This window comes from Fusarium redolens (genome assembly GCF_020744475.1).
Source record: "Fusarium redolens strain MPI-CAGE-AT-0023 chromosome Unknown BKA55scaffold_5, whole genome shotgun sequence".
Classification (NCBI taxonomy): Eukaryota; Fungi; Ascomycota; class Sordariomycetes; order Hypocreales; family Nectriaceae; genus Fusarium; species Fusarium redolens.
The window spans coordinates 1,124,742-1,146,804 of record NW_025763668.1 but is presented as its reverse complement, the minus strand read 5'-3'; the positions used below and the strand labels follow the sequence as shown (position 1 = coordinate 1,146,804).

General features: G+C 47.2%; 10 protein-coding genes across 10 annotated transcripts; 5 read left to right on the top strand and 5 right to left on the bottom strand.

Moving 5' to 3' along the window:
• Positions 1-379: 379 nt before the first annotated feature.
• On the top strand, positions 380-2,311 carry BKA55DRAFT_592038 (major facilitator superfamily domain-containing protein; the record flags this gene model as incomplete). Its single annotated transcript, XM_046195333.1, has 4 exons — positions 380-634; positions 694-1,106; positions 1,191-1,921; positions 2,013-2,311. The coding sequence occupies 4 exons, from the start codon at positions 380-382 to the stop codon at positions 2,309-2,311; spliced, it is 1,698 nt and encodes a 565-aa protein (XP_046051978.1).
• Positions 2,312-2,508: 197 nt separating this feature from the next.
• Positions 2,509-3,977, bottom strand: BKA55DRAFT_562280 (uncharacterized protein). The gene has a single exon (XM_046192260.1). The coding sequence runs from the start codon at positions 3,944-3,946 to the stop codon at positions 2,585-2,587; it is 1,362 nt and encodes a 453-aa protein (XP_046051977.1). The 5' UTR covers positions 3,947-3,977; the 3' UTR covers positions 2,509-2,584.
• A 669-nt stretch (positions 3,978-4,646) lies between these two features.
• On the bottom strand, positions 4,647-8,661 carry BKA55DRAFT_610267 (uncharacterized protein). Its single transcript, XM_046196648.1, has 5 exons — positions 8,329-8,661; positions 7,535-8,275; positions 7,416-7,487; positions 7,207-7,235; positions 4,647-6,825 (listed from the first exon to the last, which is right to left on the bottom strand). Exons 1-5 carry the CDS (start codon positions 8,472-8,474, stop codon positions 4,757-4,759), a joined length of 3,057 nt encoding a protein of 1,018 aa, XP_046051976.1. The 5' UTR covers positions 8,475-8,661; the 3' UTR covers positions 4,647-4,756.
• Positions 8,510-10,309, top strand: BKA55DRAFT_687563 (uncharacterized protein; the record flags this gene model as incomplete). The annotated part of the gene is made up of 4 exons (XM_046199083.1): positions 8,510-8,515; positions 9,378-9,436; positions 9,491-9,933; positions 9,981-10,309. 4 exons carry the CDS (start codon positions 8,510-8,512, stop codon positions 10,307-10,309), a joined length of 837 nt encoding a protein of 278 aa, XP_046051975.1.
• Positions 10,310-10,507: 198 nt separating this feature from the next.
• On the top strand, positions 10,508-11,622 carry BKA55DRAFT_507242 (S-adenosyl-L-methionine-dependent methyltransferase; the record flags this gene model as incomplete). Its single annotated transcript, XM_046187331.1, has 3 exons — positions 10,508-11,324; positions 11,382-11,538; positions 11,589-11,622. 3 exons carry the CDS (start codon positions 10,508-10,510, stop codon positions 11,620-11,622), a joined length of 1,008 nt encoding a protein of 335 aa, XP_046051974.1.
• Positions 11,623-11,692: 70 nt separating this feature from the next.
• Positions 11,693-13,398, bottom strand: BKA55DRAFT_297296 (glycoside hydrolase superfamily). Its single transcript, XM_046185584.1, has 4 exons — positions 12,967-13,398; positions 12,630-12,915; positions 12,415-12,577; positions 11,693-12,344 (listed from the first exon to the last, which is right to left on the bottom strand). Exons 1-4 carry the CDS (start codon positions 13,035-13,037, stop codon positions 11,824-11,826), a joined length of 1,041 nt encoding a protein of 346 aa, XP_046051973.1. The 5' UTR covers positions 13,038-13,398; the 3' UTR covers positions 11,693-11,823.
• Positions 13,399-13,415: 17 nt separating this feature from the next.
• On the bottom strand, positions 13,416-15,056 carry BKA55DRAFT_536971 (uncharacterized protein; the record flags this gene model as incomplete). Its single annotated transcript, XM_046189872.1, has 3 exons — positions 13,416-14,081; positions 14,334-14,800; positions 14,951-15,056. 3 exons carry the CDS (start codon positions 15,054-15,056, stop codon positions 13,416-13,418), a joined length of 1,239 nt encoding a protein of 412 aa, XP_046051972.1.
• Positions 15,057-15,905: 849 nt separating this feature from the next.
• On the top strand, positions 15,906-18,540 carry BKA55DRAFT_610262 (fungal-specific transcription factor domain-containing protein). Its single transcript, XM_046196647.1, has 7 exons — positions 15,906-16,193; positions 16,284-16,366; positions 16,417-17,289; positions 17,340-17,546; positions 17,597-17,752; positions 17,802-17,979; positions 18,029-18,540. The coding sequence occupies exons 1-7, from the start codon at positions 16,104-16,106 to the stop codon at positions 18,440-18,442; spliced, it is 2,001 nt and encodes a 666-aa protein (XP_046051971.1). The 5' UTR covers positions 15,906-16,103; the 3' UTR covers positions 18,443-18,540.
• A 156-nt stretch (positions 18,541-18,696) lies between these two features.
• Positions 18,697-20,142, top strand: BKA55DRAFT_724206 (carbon-nitrogen hydrolase). The gene is made up of 3 exons (XM_046201068.1): positions 18,697-19,091; positions 19,142-19,319; positions 19,371-20,142. The coding sequence occupies exons 1-3, from the start codon at positions 18,934-18,936 to the stop codon at positions 19,995-19,997; spliced, it is 963 nt and encodes a 320-aa protein (XP_046051970.1). The 5' UTR covers positions 18,697-18,933; the 3' UTR covers positions 19,998-20,142.
• A 99-nt stretch (positions 20,143-20,241) lies between these two features.
• BKA55DRAFT_610255 (major facilitator superfamily domain-containing protein) lies at positions 20,242-22,057 on the bottom strand. Its single transcript, XM_046196646.1, has 2 exons — positions 21,817-22,057; positions 20,242-21,761 (listed from the first exon to the last, which is right to left on the bottom strand). Exon 2 carries the CDS (start codon positions 21,751-21,753, stop codon positions 20,296-20,298), a length of 1,458 nt encoding a protein of 485 aa, XP_046051969.1. The 5' UTR covers positions 21,754-21,761; positions 21,817-22,057; the 3' UTR covers positions 20,242-20,295.
• Between the last annotated feature and the right edge of the window lie 6 nt (positions 22,058-22,063).

Genomic DNA, 22,063 nt, shown 5'->3' with positions numbered 1-22,063 from the left:
GTCTAACAATTCCATGGCGTGGTATGATTGGAAGTTGGTAAGATTGTCCACAATAGTTCTCCTTTTGAGGGTGGTCGGCTTTAACGGACTTAAGGACTTCGCGGCGTTTGTCAACTACCTCCGTTCTAAAGTTGGCAGTGATAGGAAAATACATTGGACCTATTCCTGTACACTTATATTGGTAAATATCTGGCGTACAGAGCGATTCTAAAAATGCTGTTCCACGTTAGCTTTGTTGTATAACCTAAAATAACCAGCAATTGGGGTTACGCTTTGGAACCCCATAGATCTAACTATCGAATCGCCTTCTGAACCATACGACAAAGACACACCTTAAGCGTCACATCATTCTTAATAGACGAGAGGCAGAGAAAAGAATATGGCCACAGACAAATCGACTACCGTGGGTCTCGACGAGGAGAAGCATAATTCCGAGCTTAGAGAACCGTCCATTGTGACATCCTCAACTGCCAACGACATAGAAACACCAGAGGTCCGCCATGCAGATGCGAATAATGATCAGGAAAATGGCATGAACGAGGCAGAAAAACCCGTTGAATACCCAAAAGGCTTGGAGATGTTCTTCATCATGCTTGCGCTGGTGCTCAGTATCACGCTCTGCTCTCTCGATCAGGTAAGCTCAACTGTTTCCCTGATTTGCTGTTATTGACCTAAACCTTAATCTTGTTCAAGACCATCGTTGCAACTGCTGTCCCCAAGATTACCGACGAATTCGACAGACTACAAGATATCTCGTGGTACGGCTCAGCATATTTCCTCACCCTCGGAGCCTTCCAGTCACTCTGGGGGAAGATTTACAAGTTCTTTCCTCTGAAAACAAGCTTCCTGGTCTCTATCCTCATCTTTGAACTTGGGAGTCTGATCAGCGCTGTCGCTCGAAACTCAACGACTGTGATTGTCGGACGTTCTATCGCTGGCTTGGGCGCCTCGGGTGTTGCGCCTGGAGTATACACGATTCCTGCTTTTATTGCCGAGCCCGAGAAAAGAGCTACATACACGGGTTTCATCGGGCTGTCGTATGGTATAGCTGCTGTTGCTGGGCCACTTATTGGTGGAGGGCTAACAGATGGGGCGAGCTGGAGATGGTGAGTACATGCTCTTGCGATTGTTGTCCCGACACAGCTATCTGTCTTTTATGCGGTGGAGGTGAACTGACCATCTTTCTTTAGGTGCTTCTACATCAATCTGCCAATTGGTGGTCTAGCCGTCCTCGTCATCTTGCTCACCTTCAAGACTCCCGCAGGGGTAAAGGTCGTCGACGCTACACTCAAGGAAAAGATTTTACAGATGGACTTTCTAGGCACAGCGCTTGTGATGGGCGCGTCATTATCGCTACTTCTAGCTCTTCAATACGGTGGCGTGACCCATGCGTGGAACTCCAGTGTTGTCATCGGCTTACTCGTCGGCTTTGTTCTCATGATCATCGCACTGATAGGAGTAGAATTCTGGCTGGGAGAACGCGCCATGCTGACACCACGACTCATTCGCCAGAGGACCGTTTGGGTCAACGCCGTATGGGGCTTTTTCTTTGCTGGAGCATACTTCATCACGCTTTACTACCTTCCTATCTACTTCCAGAGTATTGATAACCAGAGTCCGATCGGCTCGGGTGTACGAAACATTCCTCTCATTGCCTTGTTCAGCGTTGCCACATTTACATCTGGCAAAGCCATCACAAAGACGGGCACTGCAGCTCCGTATCTGGTAGGCAGCTCTATAATCGTCACTATTGCGTCCGGCCTGTTCTATACCCTCGACATTGGGACCTCAACAGGCAAATGGGTTGGGTATCAGATCTTGGCGGGCTTTGGGTATGGCATTGGCCTCCAGGTCCCGGTTGTCATTTCGCAAGCATTCGCTGCGCCCGGTGACATGGCTCCTGTGACTTCGATCATTATATGTGAGTACTTCCTTTCCCTTCCTCAGACATCTTCCTCTTCCTTTCTTCGTTTTACCGTCCCATCAGCTGACATTTCGTTTCACCATTATAGTTGCTCGAACCCTCGGTGGTACATTCTTAATCACAGCTGCGCAATCTGGCTTCATCAACCAGATCATCCACAAGCTGTCCAGCACAGCGCCGACCGTTGATCCCGCCTTGGTTACGGAAACTGGTGCCACTACTCTGAGACAGAATTTCTCTGGTGCCGAGTTGGATGATATACTACATGCTTATGCATGGGGTATCAAAGTTGCTTTCTCGATTACTATCGCGGCTTGTGGAATAACCGTTTTTACGAGCTTGTTTACCAAGTGGACCAACATCCACGTGAAGAAGCCAAGCTCATAGAAAACCTTCGATATTGCGTAGGGTGAAGGGGGTGATTTTTTCTTTTTTTCCAGTGATCTTCTGACTGGTTTCTTTTCCGGCCACTGTGTTCATCTCAGGTGAGGTGGCAGAGGGAATTATTGGGGTTGTTGCAGCTTGCTACCTTACATATGGATATTAGGCGAGTTGAGTTGATCACTCTTGTGGACAATGCAAAGTATTGGACAAGACTAATATAAATAAGTGACAAACACTGGTAAAGGTTTCTCAGGTATACACATAAAGCAATTGATATCAGCCTGTGTCCCTCTCAGAGGCTTCGGAATTCCCATGAGCGTTCTGGGGCATTCTATGTGTTACCCTCTCCCCATCCGACTCATCGCCATCCCATGAAGACGAATACAACATCACCTCCAACTCCCAATAGTCACCGTCTTGCCTAAAAGCTTCTTCCCAGTACTCTTGGTGGTCTTTCTCCTCCGAAAGAGAAAGTCCATAGAAAAGGCGCAACATTTTAGGGGCTAATGTCTTGACACACTCAGTCCGGTCTTCCCAGTCATTATCCAACCTTTGCTCAGTGACGACGTCGAGATTGTGGCCAGCCCAAGGGCCGGTCCAGATTGGCCAAAAGTCCATAAATAGTGGTCCGTAAGTTGGGTCGTGCCACGTGTCTGTGAGTTCTTGATCAGTAAATCCCCGGAAGCTTTCGAGCTTCTTCCAAGACCAGGCCTTCTTTCTACCATCTCCTCTCCAACTGATGACCCACAAGAGAATAATATCCAGTGTGAGCCACTTATGGCCTGGTAGCGAAACAGTAGCCTCGTCATCTGACGTGACTACTGCTTCCATTCGTATGTACTCTTTATTCGTCAGGTTACGCAAAAACCACTTGCTTCCAGGTTCAAGGCTGAGAGTCGGCAAACAAGTTTTCATGGGTAAATGGAGGCTTTCTGGGATATTAGCGTCCTTAATCTGCTTTAGGAATGCCTCTGGATAGGAATAGTCGTAGGGGAATGGTACCCTCTCGAAACTCTTCACAGATTCGTCGAACCAGGTTTTGGCCTGGCTTTTCGTTCGCGTGTCATGCTGGCCAGGCCGATCGGGCTCACTTGTTATCTCATCAGGGATAGCTTTGGGTAATATGTGTCGTAACGCCTGGGGAAGTACTTGAAGTTTATCACCAGCGCAAATTATTGGAGTGTCAATCCAGGAATATTCATTCCTCCACCGGACGTAACCACTTTTTGCCCATCTGATGGCATGAGACCAGAGCGCTTGCGAGCACAAGCCCAAAGCCATGAAATCTTCTACTTTGAGCAATTCGAATATCGTTCTTAGAAGCTCGGCGGGAAGCATCTTTAGGCAGGCTTGGCCCTGTGACTGCTGTAACGTTGATCGGGATGATGGTAAGCCTGCCTCTTCGTTCGAGTCGATCTTGACACCTTCCAACGAGTTACACAGGAACTTGAAAGCGTCGAAACTGAGATGACCGGTGCAGAAGTATGAAGGATTCATGGCAGAACCTTCCCACTCAAGGACCGGCATTCTCATCCGCTGTTTCTTTTCAGGCATGAGGAACATCCACCACTCCACGGTGTCCGAGGACCTGATGTTTCCAGCGTCCCAAGGCTCATCTCCGTGGCACCTGCGTCGCATTTTTGAGTTTGCTGAGAGGGTGGAGAAGATGTCAGACTGCAAAGATGTTGGTTCCTGTGGCTTACGGTCTGATGTTGATGTGAAAATAACCTAGCCAATCATAATCTTTAGTCTTAATTACTCATCCGAGCACCTAGTTTTATGTCCAGTGGGAAGATTACTTATACACCTAAACGACAATAAGACATCTCTGCAGGTCACTGAGATACTAAAACTACTCAGACACTTAATTTGCACTTTTAACTGCGAGAATTAATATATATTGTTCGACTTGGAATGGAATTCTCAGATGGGAGACAGATCGACGCCCCGATTGCTATACCAATTCCACCAATCGGACGCTATATCATAATGGGAGTAATTTCGCCGGGAGGTATCCACTGAACCTACATCGCCCCCATACTTCACTAAGGCAGAGTGGAAAGCTTTCTCCTTGTTGTACATCCACGTACTCTTGGTTGTACAACTACTTGCTGGCCATAAGCTGAAGCTTTAGGCTGCTATCACAGATGATAAGAACACGATAGTACTCTTGGTTATTATCCTGGCTTAAGGAAGGTCTGTACCGTTAAAGTGTGAAGAAGCATCAAGATTGAACAAAGAGTTATTCCTTGTCTGTTAAGTTTAAGTAATACTTTTTAAAATATGATTTATACCTAAAGAGTTATTACTAATTATGCTTAGAGACATATAGTCATCACCCCTGAAATTCAAGTATAGAAATAATACCTAATTACCAATTTCTAAAGTATGTAAGTTATGTATCTAATGCTGGAGTATAGTGATAAAGCAAAATGCTATGACTAGGTCCTAATTCTTCCTGGCGGTGAGATCTGTCATTAGGTCGCCTGGACTCTGAAGCCACTTCAACAGCTTCTTCATCAGCACTTGCCTATCCATTGGCTTGGGGATATAATCATCCATCCCTTTCTCCAAGCAAAGCTCCATGTCGCCTTTAAGCGCATAAGCAGTCATGGCAATTATAGGTATACGAATGCTACTATGACGTATACAAAGTGTTGCCTCGTAGCCATTCATAACCGGCATACTGATATCCATGAGTATTAAGTCAAAGGCATTCGCCGCGGATAGTGACGAAACAGCCTGAGCGCCGTCCGAAACAACGGTTATATCTTTGAATCCAAAGCCATGCAGCATTCCGACTAGGACCTTTTGGTTGATGATGTTGTCCTCGGCCGCAAGGATCCGCTTTGTTGGTGAGATCTTTAATAACTGTTCCAGTTGCGTCGCAAGATCCCCGCCTTCTTGAACCTGCTGTTGGGGTAATTCACTGCTGGTTCTTGGTGGAGCGGTAATGGTTTCGGCCTGGCGAAGGCTGCTGAGCTTCTTTAATTTGAATGAGAACCAAAAGATACTGCCCTGCCGTTCCGGGTTGGGTTTATATCCAATGTTCCCTCCCAGCAGCTCAACAAGTGATTTTGCAATTGATAGTCCAAGACCTGTTCCCGGACGCCGCTTTTGGTACGGGGTGTCAAGCTGCGTGAAGGGTTTAAACAGTTCTTGCGCGTCGACTTCTGTCACGCCATGCCCGGTGTCCCAGACCTCTGTCTGTATCGTGTGACTGGTCTTGTCTTCACCAAGCATCGATACATTGACCGAAATGTATCCCTTCTCGGTAAACTTTACGGCATTGCTGAGGATATTCTCAAAGATCTGGCGGTACCTCAAAGGGTCCCCTTCCGCCCATTTTGGCAAGTTTGGTGATAAGTTCAGCTTTAGAGATACTCCCGGTTGCACAGTAATCTGAACTCGACGCACAACCGATGTAATCACATTCGCAATATCCAGCCTCTCATTCTTGATGGGAAAGGTGCCTGCCGCAATTTTCGAGTAGTCGAGGATATCGTTGATAATGCGTAACAGGAGCTGTCCGGACTCTTGAATCATATTAGCCGTCTCCCGCTGCTCTTCAGTCAGGCGACTATCCAGTAGCAGAGAACAGGCAGATAGTACACCATGCATAGGCGTGCGGATCTCGTGACTGATATTTGCCAGAAAATCATTCTTCAACTTGGTGCTCTCCTCGTAAGCAGCAGTCAGCCGCAGTTCTGCCTCTTTCCGTTCAGTGAGATTCCGGGTAACTTTACCGAAGCCAACATGGACGTCGTTCTTGTAGATGGCCGTTATAACAACGTTAGCCCAGAACCGGCTGCCATCTTTACGGTAGCGCCAGCCCTCATCTTCGACCCTGCCTTCACGCAAGCAGATCTCGAGTTCTCTTTCGGGCTTCCGAGACTGGATATCTTCTTCGCCATAGAACGTTGAGAAGTGCTTGCCAATGATCTCTTCCTTCTTGTAGCCCTTGTTTAGCTCTGCTCCAGTGTTCCAGGTCATGACGTTTCCGCGAGTATCGAGCAGGAAGATGGCATAATCTTTAACAGCTTGGACGAGGATGCGGAAAGCATCGTCAATAGGCAGCCAGCTCTGTGTTATTTCACCATCGACAGTTGTAGTGTGAAGCTCAGCCTTTTCCCATTCTATGACCAGGCATAGCAGCTCATCGTCTTTGTGTACAGGCGCGATACGCGCAGTCCAAGAAATGTCATTCGCGATATAAGCCGCATGGCATAGACGGAGAGCTCGAGCCTCAAGTGCAGTTTCAATCGCGTAGACAAAGGGAATACGATCGAACCTTTCGGTCGGCGATCCGTCATAGAGAGCAGTGAAGAGGTCTTGATCGATGAGTTCCTCGCGCCTACGACTCCATGCCTCGAGCAAGCCGGCTGAGGCTCTTTGTATGCGATAGGATGGTGAGACCACAAGAGTGGGGACGGGCAAGAAATCGAGGATGTCGTTCATGGTGGGGACGTAAGCATCGAGTTCCTTGGCAGGATCCATGGGTCTCATTCGTAGCTGATCTAATGCACGGACTGGTCGCTAATACGACGTCTCTTTCATTAACGGACTTGATACCAGTATCAAGTTGAGGAGAAAAGCCCCATGGCAGAGGAGGAGGAGTTTTCAGCTCCCTGGCGCTAGCCTATCAGATCTCGACTATGACATCAGAATTCTGTAATCTTTGCTGTTCTTTTTTCATGGGCGGAACCGTCAGGCTGGGACACTTCTTGATTAGGCATAGAGCGCAATAAGAGACAGGTTCAGCCATAGACCCTTCCAAGAGTCCGGTCATAAAATAATTAATTACTAAACTCGAAGAAGACAGACCCGGTACAGCTGACGACATGATCAAAATTCTTCACCACAATCCAGCAGTCAGACCTTTAATCAATAATACCAACTAGTATACATCCATGTATGAGAAGTATTACTACCCATGCGGATCGTTCAGAATTTAAAGACTGCAAACAGCAAAACAAAGTTACCAAAAGCCCTTATGCATATAAACTCCGAATTATTTACATAATCATGTAAAAAAACAAATCTATAGCCTATCTAATTATTTGTCTATCTTCTATTCCTTCTATAATCTACATGGATATAAATTAACATACAACGCATCAGAGCTTTGCCCTGGCGTGCATAACTGGGCAACCATTTGTCTTGGCGACTTGCCCAAACCCTGCATTAGTTGAGGCCGAATCGCTCTTTTTCGGCGCACTTCTATACCCTCCCTTTTCATTATCACTGTTCGTGATGTTCCCCTCTGCGTCTCTTGCTATTCCAAGCTCCAGTAGCTTGGCGAATGCTGCTTTGAAGTCGTTGAAGAACACTTCCTTATCTTCAGCATAAAGACGCACATACTTAGAGAACTCAGGGTCTGTTGTCAGAGCCATATCGGTTGGGAGCATCATCAACTCCTCGTCTGTGTCAGGGTCAACAGAGGAGAATTGGGTAACACCAGATTCAGGAACTGTCTTCTCAGTCCATTTTTCGGACAACAGCAGGCGAAAATATTGATTCGAGAATCGTATCGGATTATTGACCCATTTGCCCTCAAAGCCCGAGTTTTCCGTATGGCAGCGCCCAAGATTGTGTGCACCACTGAGGGCCACGATCTCACGATCATTGAATCCCATTCGGTAGAAGATGGTTCGGATATGGTCTGCTCCTTGAGCCGCATCAGGCAGACGGCCGCGAGGTGGAAGCTTGCTATCGTCTACAAAGTCGGTTCGACCCGGTAACCAATCGACATCCGGGCCTCCCATGGCTTGGATAGCAGTTACACCAGCAAGTGTCCATAGGTCCGAGTATGTGATCCATGAGTGAAGACGCTTGACAGGCTCTAGGAAGAGACGAGCATTTTGAAGACCGGCGTTGGCAGGATCACCACCCTCGGCTTCGTAGCGCATGCCAGCGCCATTTGAGCCTCCGGTATCTGTCGCTACGTCATATGTGCCAGAAGAGTGCCTAAGGCTGCGTTAGTCACCAGCTGATGTTTGTCTAGCTTGGTAGAGACTTACCAGGCTAGGCGCACAAGCACAGGGCCGGCGCTTCCATCATCGTAGTCAGGCTGGCGGAGGAGGTCGATGATAGACTTTCTGACAGCTTCAAAGTCACCAGGTCTCGAGACCTGGCTTTCTGATCGCGGCTTGTCGACGCTGGTCATCTCGAAAAGACTTAGTGGAAAAAATAAAGAAAGAAATGTACGTAAGACGGATTAAGATAAACAAAGTGTACACTAGGTCAAATTCTGATTCCTAGGTTAGAGATACAGACTCAGAATAGGAAGAAAGGAATGAATACAAATAAAAATGTAAAATGCCAAAGGATATAAGCAAAAATCAGGAAACATTCTCGGTGCCATGTGATTCTAAATTAAGGCCCACAAGCAAAAGTCGTGATGTGGGTCGTTAAAGAATGCCGAGGTTGATTGATAAGGACCAAGCCGAGGAATATTTCAAATCTTGAATTAATCAAGGAAAGATAAGAAATAACTAGTTCACTCAATGTTTGTCGTTAGGTTTCTTGGTTCATCTGCGCCGCATCTGCTTTTGCTTCTCCATGTTGCTCCAATATATCTCCAACCTACCCCAAAAAAAACCCTCCCCTTCGCCCGGTTGTTAACGCCGTCTCCAAATCGGCCGGTTCTCCTCCTTCAACTCCAACTCCTATCCAAGACTTAACTTACTTAATTTTTTTAATTTTTTTTTCTTTAGTCTTAATATAATAGTATTACTTTACCTTATAATACGATTATTTGTATCTTTAACCTTAAATATAATTTATAGTAAAGGCAAGAAACCAATTATTGCCCTATTTCCTGTCCCAATTCCACCAATCGGTCGCTATATCATGAAACCTCCTGACGCCCACTAATCTCCCGGATGTGACGTCTTGGCACGAACGCCGCGGGTCAGGATGGTCTGTTTAAAGGTGAAAGCTCCCTTTTCGAATTCGCGAACGCGTTCGTTTCCTTTCCATCTCATCTTCTTTCCTTCTTTTCGTTGTATCATACTTATAAAATGAGGTCCTTTCTTCAACTTTTGAGTCTGGCAGCTGACTGTCCCAGGCGACACCTACCCCTGTACTGTCCAGAGCTACTGGTTCTGCCAAGAACCTGATTGTCTTGTAAACTGTCACTTTATCTCATCGAGGGATCCGGTGTGCTAATGATCTTCCCAGTGGTGACTCTTACTCAACTGTTGGCTTTTGGCCTGGAGGCGACTTACCCAGTGCTGGCAGCCCGCTAGGAAATCCCGCCCTACCAGGACAAACAACGGCCAATGGACTGAACTGGGTTGGTCAGTTGACTAGCGCGCTGAACACTTCCGTGGTCCTGACTTATGACTTTGCTGTTACTGGCGCTACGGTTGACAAGGAAATCGTCTCGACATATGCACAGTACTGCATTGATGATCAGGTTGCTCAGTATGAAGAATATGTCGCAGGTAAAATCAGTTCTGCAGACACTCTTGTTGCTGTTTGGATCGGTATCAATGATCTCGGCGAACCATTCTGGAAGAAATCGGCAGCGCCAGTCGAGAAGACCATGGATCGGTACTTTGAGCTCTTGAAGACTCTTTCCGAGACTGGATTAAAGAAGTTTGCGCTCCTCACTGTTCCTCGTATGTCTCTATACTACTTTTGATGACTTAAACTAATGCCGTACCAGCATTCGCGGACCAAATCCCAGCTATGAACGGGCAGCCTGAGTCAGACCTCAAGACGCTTCGTTCAGACATCATTGCCTATAACAAAGCTCTGACTGAGCGCGCTGCTACTTTTGCAAAGTCTGGCTCAGGTATCGAGGTGACCGTATTTGACACGAAACCTACTTTCGACGCCGCGGTGAAGAACTTTAAAGATTATGGAGCCAAGGATGCAACATGCTATGGCGGGAATGATTGCCTCTGGACTGATACCTATCATGCGGGTGTTGCTATTCACAAAGCTCTGGCCAAGAACTTCGCCGATGGTATTAGTAAGGTTTTCACGTTCTGAGCATAGTATTCGAGAAAAATAGCCGTGTCGGTAGAATTGATCAATGAAATGCTACTCATCCTTGTTGGGAGACCCCAGTCTGTTGCTTGTCACAAACACATCAGGAGATTTAACCGAGCCAACATGTAAAATGCCCCTCACCTTCCAATCCAATACATACAATCTTTTCCCTCAAATATTATTTTTGCTGTCGAAATAATGGCTGATCCTACCTCGACCGCCGATCCCGTGCCACTAGAAGTTGACGAGGCTGACACTGATACTGCCAGCGATACTGACTCTTTCGCGTCAACTGAAGGGAGCTCCACTTCTTCAATCAGTTCAAGCATTCTTAAATATCGTCAAGAGAATGGTCGCACGTATCATGCCTACAAAGACGGACAGTATGTGATTCCCAATGACGAGCAGGAGCAGGATAGGCTTGACCTACAACACCATCTGTTTCTTCTCACCTTCGATGACAAACTTTATTTGTCGCCTGCCGGCCGTGACGGTCATAAATTACACAATGTTCTAGATGTTGGAACAGGCACTGGTATTTGGGCCATGGACTTCGCCGATGAGCATCCCAGCGCTTCGGTCATCGGAATTGATCTCAGCCCCATCCAAAGTCCCTTCGTCCCTCCGAACTTGAGCTTTCAGGTCGACGATATTGAGGAACCATGGACTTTTCACGTCAAGTTCGATTTCATCTACAGTCGCATGATGACTGCATCTATCGCGGACTGGCCTGGATTCTTCGCCAAAGCTTATGAGAATCTCAACCCCGGTGGCTGGCTCGAACTGGCCGACATTTACCCCATCACCAGCGATGATGGAACACTCACTAAAGACTCAGCAACTTATGAATGGGTCACCAAGCTGTTAGATGGCACAAAGATGATTGGAAGGCCGTTCAATGGGGCGGATAAGTATAAGGAGCAACTTGAAGCACAGGGCTTTCAGAATGTCCAACAGGTCGTATTCAAATGGCCTCAGAATACTTGGCCGAAAGACACGAAGCATAAGGAGCTCGGTACGTATCATTATATGCTTCATTCTCCGGGTTAAAGAAAGTACTGACCGTGAATAGGTGCCTGGAATCTCGAAAACACCAGCTCCGGCCTTGAAGGTCTCAGCTCAGCTGTCTATACACGCGTCCTCGGCTGGACTAAAGAAGAGCTTGATGTATTGCTCGCCAAGGTTCGCCGCGAACTGAAAGACAGAAGCACTCATGCTTACTGGCCTATGTGAGTTGGATGAATTATATTGGCAATGTACCTTGCTAAGCTTTGTACAGATATGTTGTATACGGACAAAAGCTGGAGAAATGAGATGACACGCATTCATGAGAACATGCACCGTTTCTATCTTGACGTGGGAAAAGTTAAATGAGCGCGAATACTGCTGAACTCTATCTGATTCAAACGTAGTTTGAGCTTCTTGCATCATAAACAATTCTAAAATACATTCTTCTGTCCTCGTCTTCATGTCACACTCGGGCAGTCTCCTCAGATTCTATCCGCTATGCAATTCTACTTCGGGACGAACTTCTCCAGAGTCCTCGTGATTAGGTTGTAAGTCGAGTTCTTGTCCAAACTCAGATACAAGTCCGAGCCCTCATTGAAGCTACCCCATGCAGTCCATCCATACCAGACATCACTGTTGCGGTCAAGGAATGCCAGCATAGATTGAATCGTCTCAGCGCACTGAGGGAAAGGTCCGCCACCAAACTCTGTGACGGTTCCTTGAAAGCCATTGCGGCGCAAGATGCGAGTCACGGCCTCGAATCTCTTTACGTAACCGCTCCAAGGCTCGCAGAGACCATATGCTCCGGCGATATCGTCGAAGTACTGGTGGAAGTCGTAAAGAGTATTGTTGGCGGGGTCCTGAATGAGACCAGGACCGATACCTGGTTGAGAGAACGCCTCCCAGTCAACGAGACGAGCAAACTGCGTTCCTGAGACAAGTATTTTCTGTTTCTCGGTGACGTTTCGGATCGCAAGAATTGCAGCCTGGTTTGTCGCACCCCATTTGGTGATGTTAAGATCATGAGCTAGAGAGCTCTGTCAGTTTCACTGTGGAGAATGGGACATGGACTGGGGAGTGTCTGAAGTTTGACCTACGTTCATTCATGAGTTGGAAGATAACTTTGGGGTTTGATTTGTATCTCTCGGCAAGCTTTGTCCAAAGATCGGCAAAGTGGTCGTTGGTGACTGTGATGTTGGGGTTGAGAAATGATACTTCGGGTTGGTCAATGACAGCGCAGTACCATCGTGCGTAGTTGTGCTAGAATAGTCAGTTGGCGAACAATTGAAAGGGGGCACCTGTCTAAGCTTACGATATCCAGGATGGCCTGTCCGCCATCATCAGTAATGGCCTGAACCAACTTGTCAACTGCTTCCATGTTGGTCTCATTCAAGCTACCGCCAAGCGAAGTCTGGACATGCTGGCAGGCCATAGCAATTCGAAACAGATTGAAGCCTTTGTCGTGCCATGACTTGTAGACTTCAACAGTGTTGATGTATGGGTAGCTGTGATAGCTTGGTTTGCAGGACAGGTCAAGGAAGGTGTTGTAAGCTGATCCGAGGATGTTGACATCGTTGGCAAGACCAAACAGGTTGACGCTGCTCATGTCAGTTATCTTTCCGTTGAATAAATGATCATAATAAACCTACCCTGTCCATTTTACCTGGCTGGCAATGGCAGCATGAGCCGCGAAAATAAGGGTAAAAGTCTTGAGCTGCATGATGGCAATGGACGATGAGACTTCAGTGATTTGATAGACTTGATCGAGAGTGCGAAAACGGCCTTTTTATGATAGTTTTTCTGCAAATGCGCTCATCTTCGAATAATCTCTTCAACCAGTGGCAGTGCCATGGTTGAGCTGGACTAACACCTCACCTCGCGATCCGGCCCCACCACGGAAGCCGAGAATGCCGCTTTCTTGTGATAATCCGGAATCACCAGCACCAAGGGATCAGCACCAAGGGATCAGCGAGCGGCTCATAGTTTAATGAACTGATATGAGTGAGGTTGCATGAATTGGCTGTTTTTTGAACTCACGGTATCTACTATGGCCACTTGATGCCACTTGGACCCCGAGTGTACAGAAGCCAAATGAGGCTTAATACTTCTTTAAGATCTCCGCGCTGATGAAAAGTCCCTTCGTAGTCGAAATCTTTTCCATGACTCCTGCAATCCATGTCTGCATGATTGAAAAATTGCTTAGGTGATTGTAAGCGACCTTTAATGGAAAAAGCAGATTGAATGCTCCAGATGCTCCACGGTGGTTCTGCATCATATAATCAACGCATTTACATATTGCCGGTGCATTTTGGTGTCGATTATCATGGTTCCAGAAAACCAGTATTGGAACCTCTTGGCTGCTGATCTCTAGAGGAGACAAGCCAGCATCAAAGACATAACCTTTGGTGCTTGATCTCAATTGCCGCAGAAGTGAATTCAGTATTAGGTGCGTCGTGTTGAAGTAGACAAACTCGATAGCTCGTTCGAGATCAGAGAAGCATAGAACCTTATCAAAGATGCCCACGAGGACTTCAGTTGCTTCGGTTGATAACTTCCCAGCCCTCCAGCAAGCATCGGGATACATAAAGTTCCATGAAGTTCGTAAAGCATCAAGCTGCTCGAACGTAAATTGCAGCTTCTGAATCAGTAAACTTGCTAATACTGAGTTCCCGATTGGGTTGGCAAGATCATCTACATCCTCCATCAGACCAGGGATGTCGCACAGAATATCTTGTACGAAGTCCCCGATCGTCTTGGACATGGGCTGCAACGCCCAAGGCATATGCTTCCACTATTCCTGTTCTAAAAAGGTGCGCTTTCGATTGGCCATAGCCCCAATGGACTGTGAAGAGAAATTAGCGATTTCCCAGGCAAGAAGTGAGATGTCATACTATAAATGATCTGTTGATCTGTAAGATAGGCTTTGCCGCATCCATTTGGAATCCATGTGGCCCAGCCATTTTCGTCTTTCAACGTCAGCAAAAGTCAATCAACAATCATGACTGCGTTGTCGTACCAATGCTGCGGCACCATAGCAGTGCTGTAACCAGTTGGACATTGAATCAGAAGAGATCATTTCGTATACGCCAAGGAACAAGGCACTCCATATCGTGGTATAAAGGGGAGACGTCGACACTTCTGTCCTCATTCCAAGATCGGCCTTCAATTTTTGAACAGCTTGGCCATACAGCGCACAAGCATGGATCTTCATCTCAGGTATACCATGCATACTGGAGAAGAACGCTTCTGCAACACATAAGCCTGACATGCATGCTGTTGAGTCTGCATTGCCTGAGAAAAGATTGAGAATTGATGAACCGTCTTCGAGAGGTGATTTAACGAGGACAAATAAGTTATTGACAAAGAAAGATATCACAACTTCATTTTTGAAACCATGCAAGTCAATTGTGACAGGTATTTGCTCGTAGTTTTCTCGTTGATTTAAGACATTGGTAGAATGAAACTCGGGATCTTCGGCAGTTTCTGTAGCATCGTACAAGTGATTCACAAATACAAGATTGTCGTCGTATTGGCAGGGGTGATATCCTTTATCGCATCTCTCGCAGGTTGGTCGTCGCTCATCTCCAGGTATCAGCGGAAAACTCAACACAGAATCTCCTCGAGACGACATACCGCATTTAACCCTTCGTTTACGGCACGTCACGCATCCTTTACTACGTCGAGGCTGTCTCCTTGCTTGGAGACTCGATGTCATAAAACCGTTTGACTGCGAAGACATGGCGTTGTCTCCGACGTTCGCATGTTGAAGTTTGTCATCTGGAAGACTACCCTTTTGCGGCTGGTAAAAGTGGGAAGAGGTCAAGGCGGAGTTATGAATTTCCTATTTGGATGTAGCATTAAAATTGACAAGCTGCAGATGTTGATTGGTTCATCTGAGCCCACGAGTTGGATGGACCTTTGTGCTCAGGCCCCCATACGTCATCGAAGTGATGATTTCGTTTCCTTTTTCAAACTGGTTCAGCTACATACCGCAGATACAAGATTTGGAGTTCTGACAAGTCATTTCAGACTGGAGAAATCCTTGTTGATAAACAAAACAGGGGTCAGGATACCGCCAAAAACAGTGTCGTAACAGCTGCAACTTGATTGGGCTTTTCGGTTCCTTACAATCCGGGTATCAAATACCCTGACGCTAACGCAGGGTGCATGCGGGGGAAGAACAAGCTTCTCGGCAGAGAGGATTTGGGATGTCTGTAACTGCCTATCTTCTGAATTTTATCTTATCTCTTATGTATAGAATTGATTCCAAGTAGTCAAGCATTCCATCTGTTGCTTCACTGCGCAATTCATGCTCACAGTTCAGCCTCCAGGTGGATCAAATGTCTATTACGCTACACTGCCTGTATAAGGCTCAAATCGTGAACCTTGATGATGTGAACCACCGATCTGCAGGTGCCCTTCAGCTTGCGTAACTTGATGTTATCTCAGCACTTAAGCCTCCATCCATGTAACGACATCGAGAACGGTCGATTGATAGATTTATCACAACTGTTGACGATGCTTCCCAGGACAGGACTAGTGACACCAGTGATCTAGCTCAATCAGCTTTAGCCCTGAAGCTTGGAAGGAGGGTTACAGATAAGCTATAATGTTTCTGGAATAGCTTCTTCGCCTCGGATTCATTAAATTTTCCGTCGCCCTGGGCCTGGGCAGCAACGACAGGGGAGAACTCGCAACTATTACCCCAGATTCCATCGCCGCGGCTCCTTGTTTTCTCATACGATCACGCATTCAGAATTGAAGAATTTGAATCACGCATTTAATCATGTCTGCGACGTCTGTTTACTGCGCCCCACCTAACCCCAGGAAGCGGGCTTCGGTTGCTTGTAACGGATGTCGGGTTAAGAGAACAAAGGTAATGCTCCCCTCTCTGAACAGCTAAAGCTTCACTACATACAAGGAAGAGTCTCTGGCCCCGATATTAGCTAACCCGAGCTTTACGTAGTGCGATGGCAGTCAGCCAAGACGCAGCGCATGTTACGACCGTCAACAAGACTGCGAGTATACCCAGGCTGAAAGCAACAGAAAGTAGGTCAGCAGAACATTATGCCAGAAATTTCACTAACATCTTTTGATAGACGACATACTAATGCATACATTAACGCGTTGGAAGCCCGTGTCGCCAGCTTGGAGAAGCAACTCGCCCAGCGAGATGGTGATGCTGGGTCACCAGATTCTGCAAAGAACAGCAGCAACTGTGACCATGAGGAAGTAGCTTTTGTGACCACTACCCGACCTCCTCAACCAGCCCCCAGCAGCGTCACAAGCGAAGAAGAGATGGATGATCTCGCAAATGCCCTTGGGTGCTTTACTCTGGGTGAGATTGGAGAGCTGCGCTATTTCGGCGCATCCAGTAACTTTTCCATCATTCACAATCACGCTATCAAGGTGCCATCCTCGATCCAAGCCAGAAATCGCGGCATAGAGGCTGCCAATAACATGCCTGATTTCATCACGCCTTCTGATGAGCTGCGCGACCACTTGCTCGAAATATTCTGGCGGTGGCAGAATTCATGGCAGTATATCGTCCCGAGAGAACTATTTGTGCGCGACTTATACGTTGAGAAAAATGGACGTTACTGCACACCTTTGCTGATGGCGGCAATTCTAGCTATGTCATCGCGGTACTCTCCAAGACTGGAGCTTCGAACTGACCCCGATGACGCCAACACGGCTGGCGAAGCATTTGCGGCTCAAGCCAAGACCATGCTTCATTACGAATCTGAAGCGCCGACGACATCTACGGTTCAAGCAACAGCACTCCTTGGCCTGTACTGGGCGACTATCGACAATGAGGGTCTCGGATTCATGTACATCGGTATGGCGACAAGAATGGCCATGAACTTAGGGCTTCATTGCAATTGCTCGCCATACGCTTCGAAAGGTCTGGTATCGGATGATGATGTCGAAGCGAGAAATGTTACCTTCTGGGGCGTCTATGTCCTAGATAAGTGAGTGGCTTGGAACTACTAGCGTTTAGAGGAGCTGACAGCGTAACTAGGTTCTACTGTCTTGGCATGGGCCGGCCTGCGAGTATCCAAGAGTACAATATCACAACGACCAAACCAAAAGGGCTCGTCCAGCACAGTCCGTTTTTATCTGACTACCAACTCAAGATATCAAGTCCCTTCTCAACCGCTCATATCATGGAGAATTCTATGTACACCTGTGAGCTTTTGATCGCTACATCTGAAGTTATCGATCAGCTGTGAGAAATCTTCACCCAAGTCAATATGAAAGGTGACTGACACGATATAGATATGCTCAGAGATATGCATGGACAGACAAAGAAAGGGAGGATCGAGTAATGAAGGCCCATCTACAAGCTGTTGGACTATTTGACCGGCTGCCGAAAAGCTTGAAGATCTCAAGTTCCAGTCTTCAATGTTCGCCGCCATACGTCTATCAGTTTCAGTGAGTATCTCGTATCCGAGAAAGCTCGTATCTGACAGCAAGTCTCCAGTTTGCAGTATCATCATGCAATATTGCTACTCCACCGACCATTCTTTCAGCTTCTCAATCCTGGCAAGAGCTCTATCGCCTATGATCCAGAAGGAGGAGATATCCACTCAAAGTCCTGCAGGGACTCAGCCGTCAAAATGGCCAGAATCTTACAGATATTCAGAAAGAATTACACGATGGTATGTGCTAGCTCAATCTTGACTATTCCAGCAGACTAACCCTTCCTAGCGATGTATGCCGGTCTCAGCAGTCCATCCAGCCTTCACCGCAGCAATCATTCATCTTCTTCACATCAAATCAACAGGAAATAGCGGTAGAAGCGAGGCTATGAGATGCCTTTACATATGCGTCAAATCTCTGTACGAGATGAATTTGAACTGGAATTGGGCCAACCGATCCATTCGGGCGATCTTGTCGCTGGCTAGGGAATGGGAGATTGACATTTGGGCGCATGGCTTGGCACAAGATATTAACGAAGAGTGTCGAAGGCAATTTGAACGGTATGAAATGGATGACTTGGTTGTTTTCCATGATCAAGGTTCGGATAGTAGCTTTGAGCACGTTTATTCGCTGGACGATATCTTTGAGTCTTGGACGTATGATCAGTGTTTTGGAGAGTCATCCCTTGACTTTTTTGTATGATGTCGGGATTTACTTTGTATTTATTGTTAGTATTTCTAGTCGGGCTTATATAGTTTAATCCAGCGGATATTCATTATCCTGCTACCAACTTGATTGAGAGCTGGCACATATCCCATCGCGCTTTGACCATGCCCTATTGCAGAAATGCGGTTATCATAATTCCGGCGCGCGGAGATTAAGTTTTGACATATCTGGGGAAACTGGGGTCAAGGAGGGGGTTATCCGGGAATCAATCATCCGACCTTGATGATCGTCAGGTAATCTGATATCCGGATGGACCCGTCAAATGACCCCTGCCAAGGGCAGTTGTAAGCTGAGATAGGCAATATCGTCGTATGTTGACCATAAGATGAGTATCAGTCTCATAAGTATAAGTATGGGAGCAAACCGCTCTCAAGTTTCCCTTCTCATCATCCTCTTCAGTACAACTCAATTTCCGACAAACACTACTCTAGCACAACGTTGTTCAACCTCAACCATAATCTATCAAGATGTCCAAGTCCCTCAAGGTCGCCGCCATCCAAGCCGAGCCCGTCTGGAACGATCTCCAGGGTGGTGTCAACAAGTCCATCGGTCTCATCCAAGAGGCAGCAAAGAACGGTGCCAACGTCATCGGCTTTCCTGAAGTCTTCATTCCTGGATATCCATGGTAGGTAGCAGATTTGCAACACATGGGCAGATCAGCTTATTCATTTCTAGGAGCATCTGGGCCAACTCCCCCACTGAGAACGCACCTTGGATCAATGAGTACTTCAAGAACTCATTGGAGAGAGAGTCACCTGAGATGGACCAGATTCGAGCTGCTGTTCGAGAGGCAGGTGTTTTTGTTGTTCTTGGATATAGTGAGAGGTACAAGGGAACCCTTTACATCGCACAGGTGAGCCCAACTCCAACACTGATCGGGTCTTTGGTTCACTGACAGATGAAGTCCTTCATTGATGAAACCGGCACCATCGTTCTGCACCGCCGTAAGATCAAGCCCACTCACGTTGAACGTGCCATCTACGGTGACGGACAGGGCGAGTCTCTGACCAACGTTGCCGACACCAAGTTTGGAAAGGTTGCGGGCCTTAACTGCTGGGAGCACACTCAAACACTCTTGCGCTACTACGAGTACTCCCAAGATGTTGACATCCATGTCTCCAGCTGGCCATCCATCTTCCCCCAGAACGTCCCCGAGTGGCCCTACCATATCACACCCGAATGCTGCAAGGCTTTCTCTCACGTCGTCTCCATGGAAGGAGCGTGCTTTGTTCTTCTTGCAAGCCAGATCATGACTGAGGAGAACCATGAGAAGGCCAACGTTAAAGGCTATGACTATACCAAGAAGTCTGGTGGTGGCTTCAGTATGATCTTCTCGCCTTTCGGAGAGGAGCTTGTGAAGCCTCTCGATCCGCATGAGGAAGGCATTCTTTATGCTGATATTAACCTTGAGGAGAAGTACAAGGCGAAGCAGAACTTGGATATCGTTGGCCATTACTCGCGACCTGATCAGCTGAGCCTTCGCGTTAACCGCCATGCTGCTAAGCCTGTCTTTTTTGCCAATGACCTTTGAGCTCATGGGTCTGAGTCCAGGGCGAGAGGCTGGTATGAGGAATGGTTCCGTTCGTATTGACGGGTCACAGTTCGAGTGGCTGAAGTCGGGAATTATTGTAGTTGAGATATGGTCACCAGATAGTTCGGATAGCACAATTTAAGAGTTACTACTACTAAGATCTTCAAGGGCGTGGCGCTTCCGACCCTGCCTTTATCACCAGTCAAATAGAAGCTTTCTTAGACAGACCAATGGAAATAATGGAATCGCCGAGATTTATTGCTAAAGCACTAAAATACTATACACCAACTCGCTTTGCCTAGTAAACATAGAAGAAGTTGGGGTTGTTCCTGTCCGTCATCGTGTCCGGATCAACCTCTCCACTCTGCCCAAGATCTTGTGAAACTCTTCCCTTTCTGTTTCGAAGCCCATAAAGAATTCTAGTAAGAATAGTAACAACAACAGAGCCGCCACAAACACAGAAGACGGTGATCTTGGCTGGGATAAAGCTTGGCGCATCTTTGGCTTGGAAAGTCTGCGGTCCAATAATGTTGGCAATCGAGAAGCCGACCGCAACGATGGCGTTCGTTGTAACCTTTTTAGTGTATCCTTGAATGTTGGCTCCGACGAGAGCATAGATCAGGGCAAGAGGTGCAACGTCGAAGTTGATCAGGTAGATCCCGGCAAGGGAGCCAGCTTGACTGCTGGAGTAGAAGGACATGAGTCCTGCGCCAATAAGAGTTGGGACCATGAGAAGGCAGAGACCCAGCCATCGTGGGAACCCGTAGAGGATGGCGAAAGTGCTGAGTAAGGTGGCTGAAACTGACACGACACCAGCAGGCATGTTGAGCAGCGCGGCCTGCTTGGGGTTGTATCCAAAGCCGCGGATAAGGGTTGCAGAGAAGGTTGTAATGATGCCGGATGGGATTACAATGAGAATAGTGTTGAGGAAGAGCAACCAAACTTGGACATCCTTGAGGGCATCCCAAATGCCAGCACGGCGGAATACCTTAGCGCTTTGTCCTCCTTGATCAGCATCCAGAGCCTCTTGAAGAATGATCTGTTCCTGTTCTGTGAGGAACTTGGCATCCTTGATACTAGAAGGCATCCAGAAGAGAACAAGAAGACCGATCATAACGTTGAAGGCGCCGACGGATACAAACATGACCCTCCAGCTCTGAAAGCTGCTAGTTCGGCTACCATGCTGAGCAGCATAAGAGATGAGGCCACCAACTGTCTGGCCAATGCCAAGACCGCAGTACCAGATACCAGTTCTTGGAGTCGCTTGCTTTCTGGTGTACCATTGTGAGGTGATCATGATAAGAGCAGGTGAAATAACCGCTTCGAACATGCCAAGAAGAGTTCTCGCAGCTGTCATACCAGGGAAGCTATGCGCAGCGGAAGAGCAGCAAATAACGATACCCCAGAGAACAACGTTGAGTCCAAGGACTTTGCTGACGGGGAACTTCTGGATCAAGACACCCTGAGGAAACTCAGCAACGGCAAAACCGATAAAGAAAGCTGTGGCCATCCAGGAGAAGTCATTTCCCGTGAAATGGAGGTTCTCGGAAAGACCCATGATGTTGGCATAGTTGATGAGGACTTTATCGAGGAATTGGAGGAAGTAACAGACTAGCATAAGAGGGACGAGATGGTAGTCGACTTTGCGAGTAATTGGCTTCAGAGACGTGTCGCTGATGACATCTTGGACTGAGCCTTTGGTGACAGAGGGAGGGCGCATGATTTCAGGGATCTTCTCGTTGTCGGTGGCAGTCATATTGAAGACTGCCCAGATACTATTAGCTATCGGAGGCGAAACGGGGTTGGTAGAGTGACTCACTTTGCAGAGTATGGTTACAATATGAAATCAATTGAAGTCAGACACAGACAGTTGAGTGAAGAGATCAATTGGTGGCAAGGTAGCGATCGATAGACGAAGGCAGCCTGTACTGAAGCCAAAAGGAGATGCCTCAATAGGACGACAACACAGGGTTAAGTACCTCGAGCCCGCGATACCGCCTTTGAGACATCTACCAGCCAAACATGAGCAGTCGTAATGTTATCTTGACAAAGCACAAGTCATAGCT

Bases quoted from the DNA above. Each gene is read 5' to 3' on its own strand.
- BKA55DRAFT_562280 (XM_046192260.1), bottom strand. From the start codon at position 3,946: ATGCGACGCAGGTGCCACGGAGATGAGCCTTGGGACGCTGGAAACATC.
- BKA55DRAFT_610267 (XM_046196648.1), bottom strand. From the start codon at position 8,474: ATGACCAGCGTCGACAAGCCGCGATCAGAAAGCCAGGTCTCGAGACCT. The intron at 7,488-7,534 runs GTATAGAAGTGC...CAACTAATGCAG, and splicing joins AGTGATAATGAAAAGGGAGG to GGTTTGGGCAAGTCGCCAAG. The intron at 7,236-7,415 runs GTTAATTTATAT...CCGCATGGGTAG, and splicing joins AAAGCTCTGATGCGTTGTAT to TAATACTTCTCATACATGGA.
- BKA55DRAFT_297296 (XM_046185584.1), bottom strand. From the start codon at position 13,037: ATGCAGCTCAAGACTTTTACCCTTATTTTCGCGGCTCATGCTGCCATT. The intron at 12,578-12,629 runs GTAAGCTTAGAC...TGACTATTCTAG, and splicing joins GACAGGCCATCCTGGATATC to CACAACTACGCACGATGGTA. The intron at 12,345-12,414 runs GTAGGTCAAACT...AGAGCTCTCTAG, and splicing joins CTTCCAACTCATGAATGAAC to CTCATGATCTTAACATCACC.
- BKA55DRAFT_610262 (XM_046196647.1), top strand. From the start codon at position 16,104: ATGTCTGCGACGTCTGTTTACTGCGCCCCACCTAACCCCAGGAAGCGG. The intron at 16,367-16,416 runs GTAGGTCAGCAG...ATCTTTTGATAG, and splicing joins CAGGCTGAAAGCAACAGAAA to ACGACATACTAATGCATACA. The intron at 17,547-17,596 runs GTGAGAAATCTT...GACACGATATAG, and splicing joins TCTGAAGTTATCGATCAGCT to ATATGCTCAGAGATATGCAT.
- BKA55DRAFT_724206 (XM_046201068.1), top strand. From the start codon at position 18,934: ATGTCCAAGTCCCTCAAGGTCGCCGCCATCCAAGCCGAGCCCGTCTGG. The intron at 19,092-19,141 runs GTAGGTAGCAGA...ATTCATTTCTAG, and splicing joins TTCATTCCTGGATATCCATG to GAGCATCTGGGCCAACTCCC. The intron at 19,320-19,370 runs GTGAGCCCAACT...TGACAGATGAAG, and splicing joins GAACCCTTTACATCGCACAG to TCCTTCATTGATGAAACCGG.
- BKA55DRAFT_610255 (XM_046196646.1), bottom strand. From the start codon at position 21,753: ATGACTGCCACCGACAACGAGAAGATCCCTGAAATCATGCGCCCTCCC.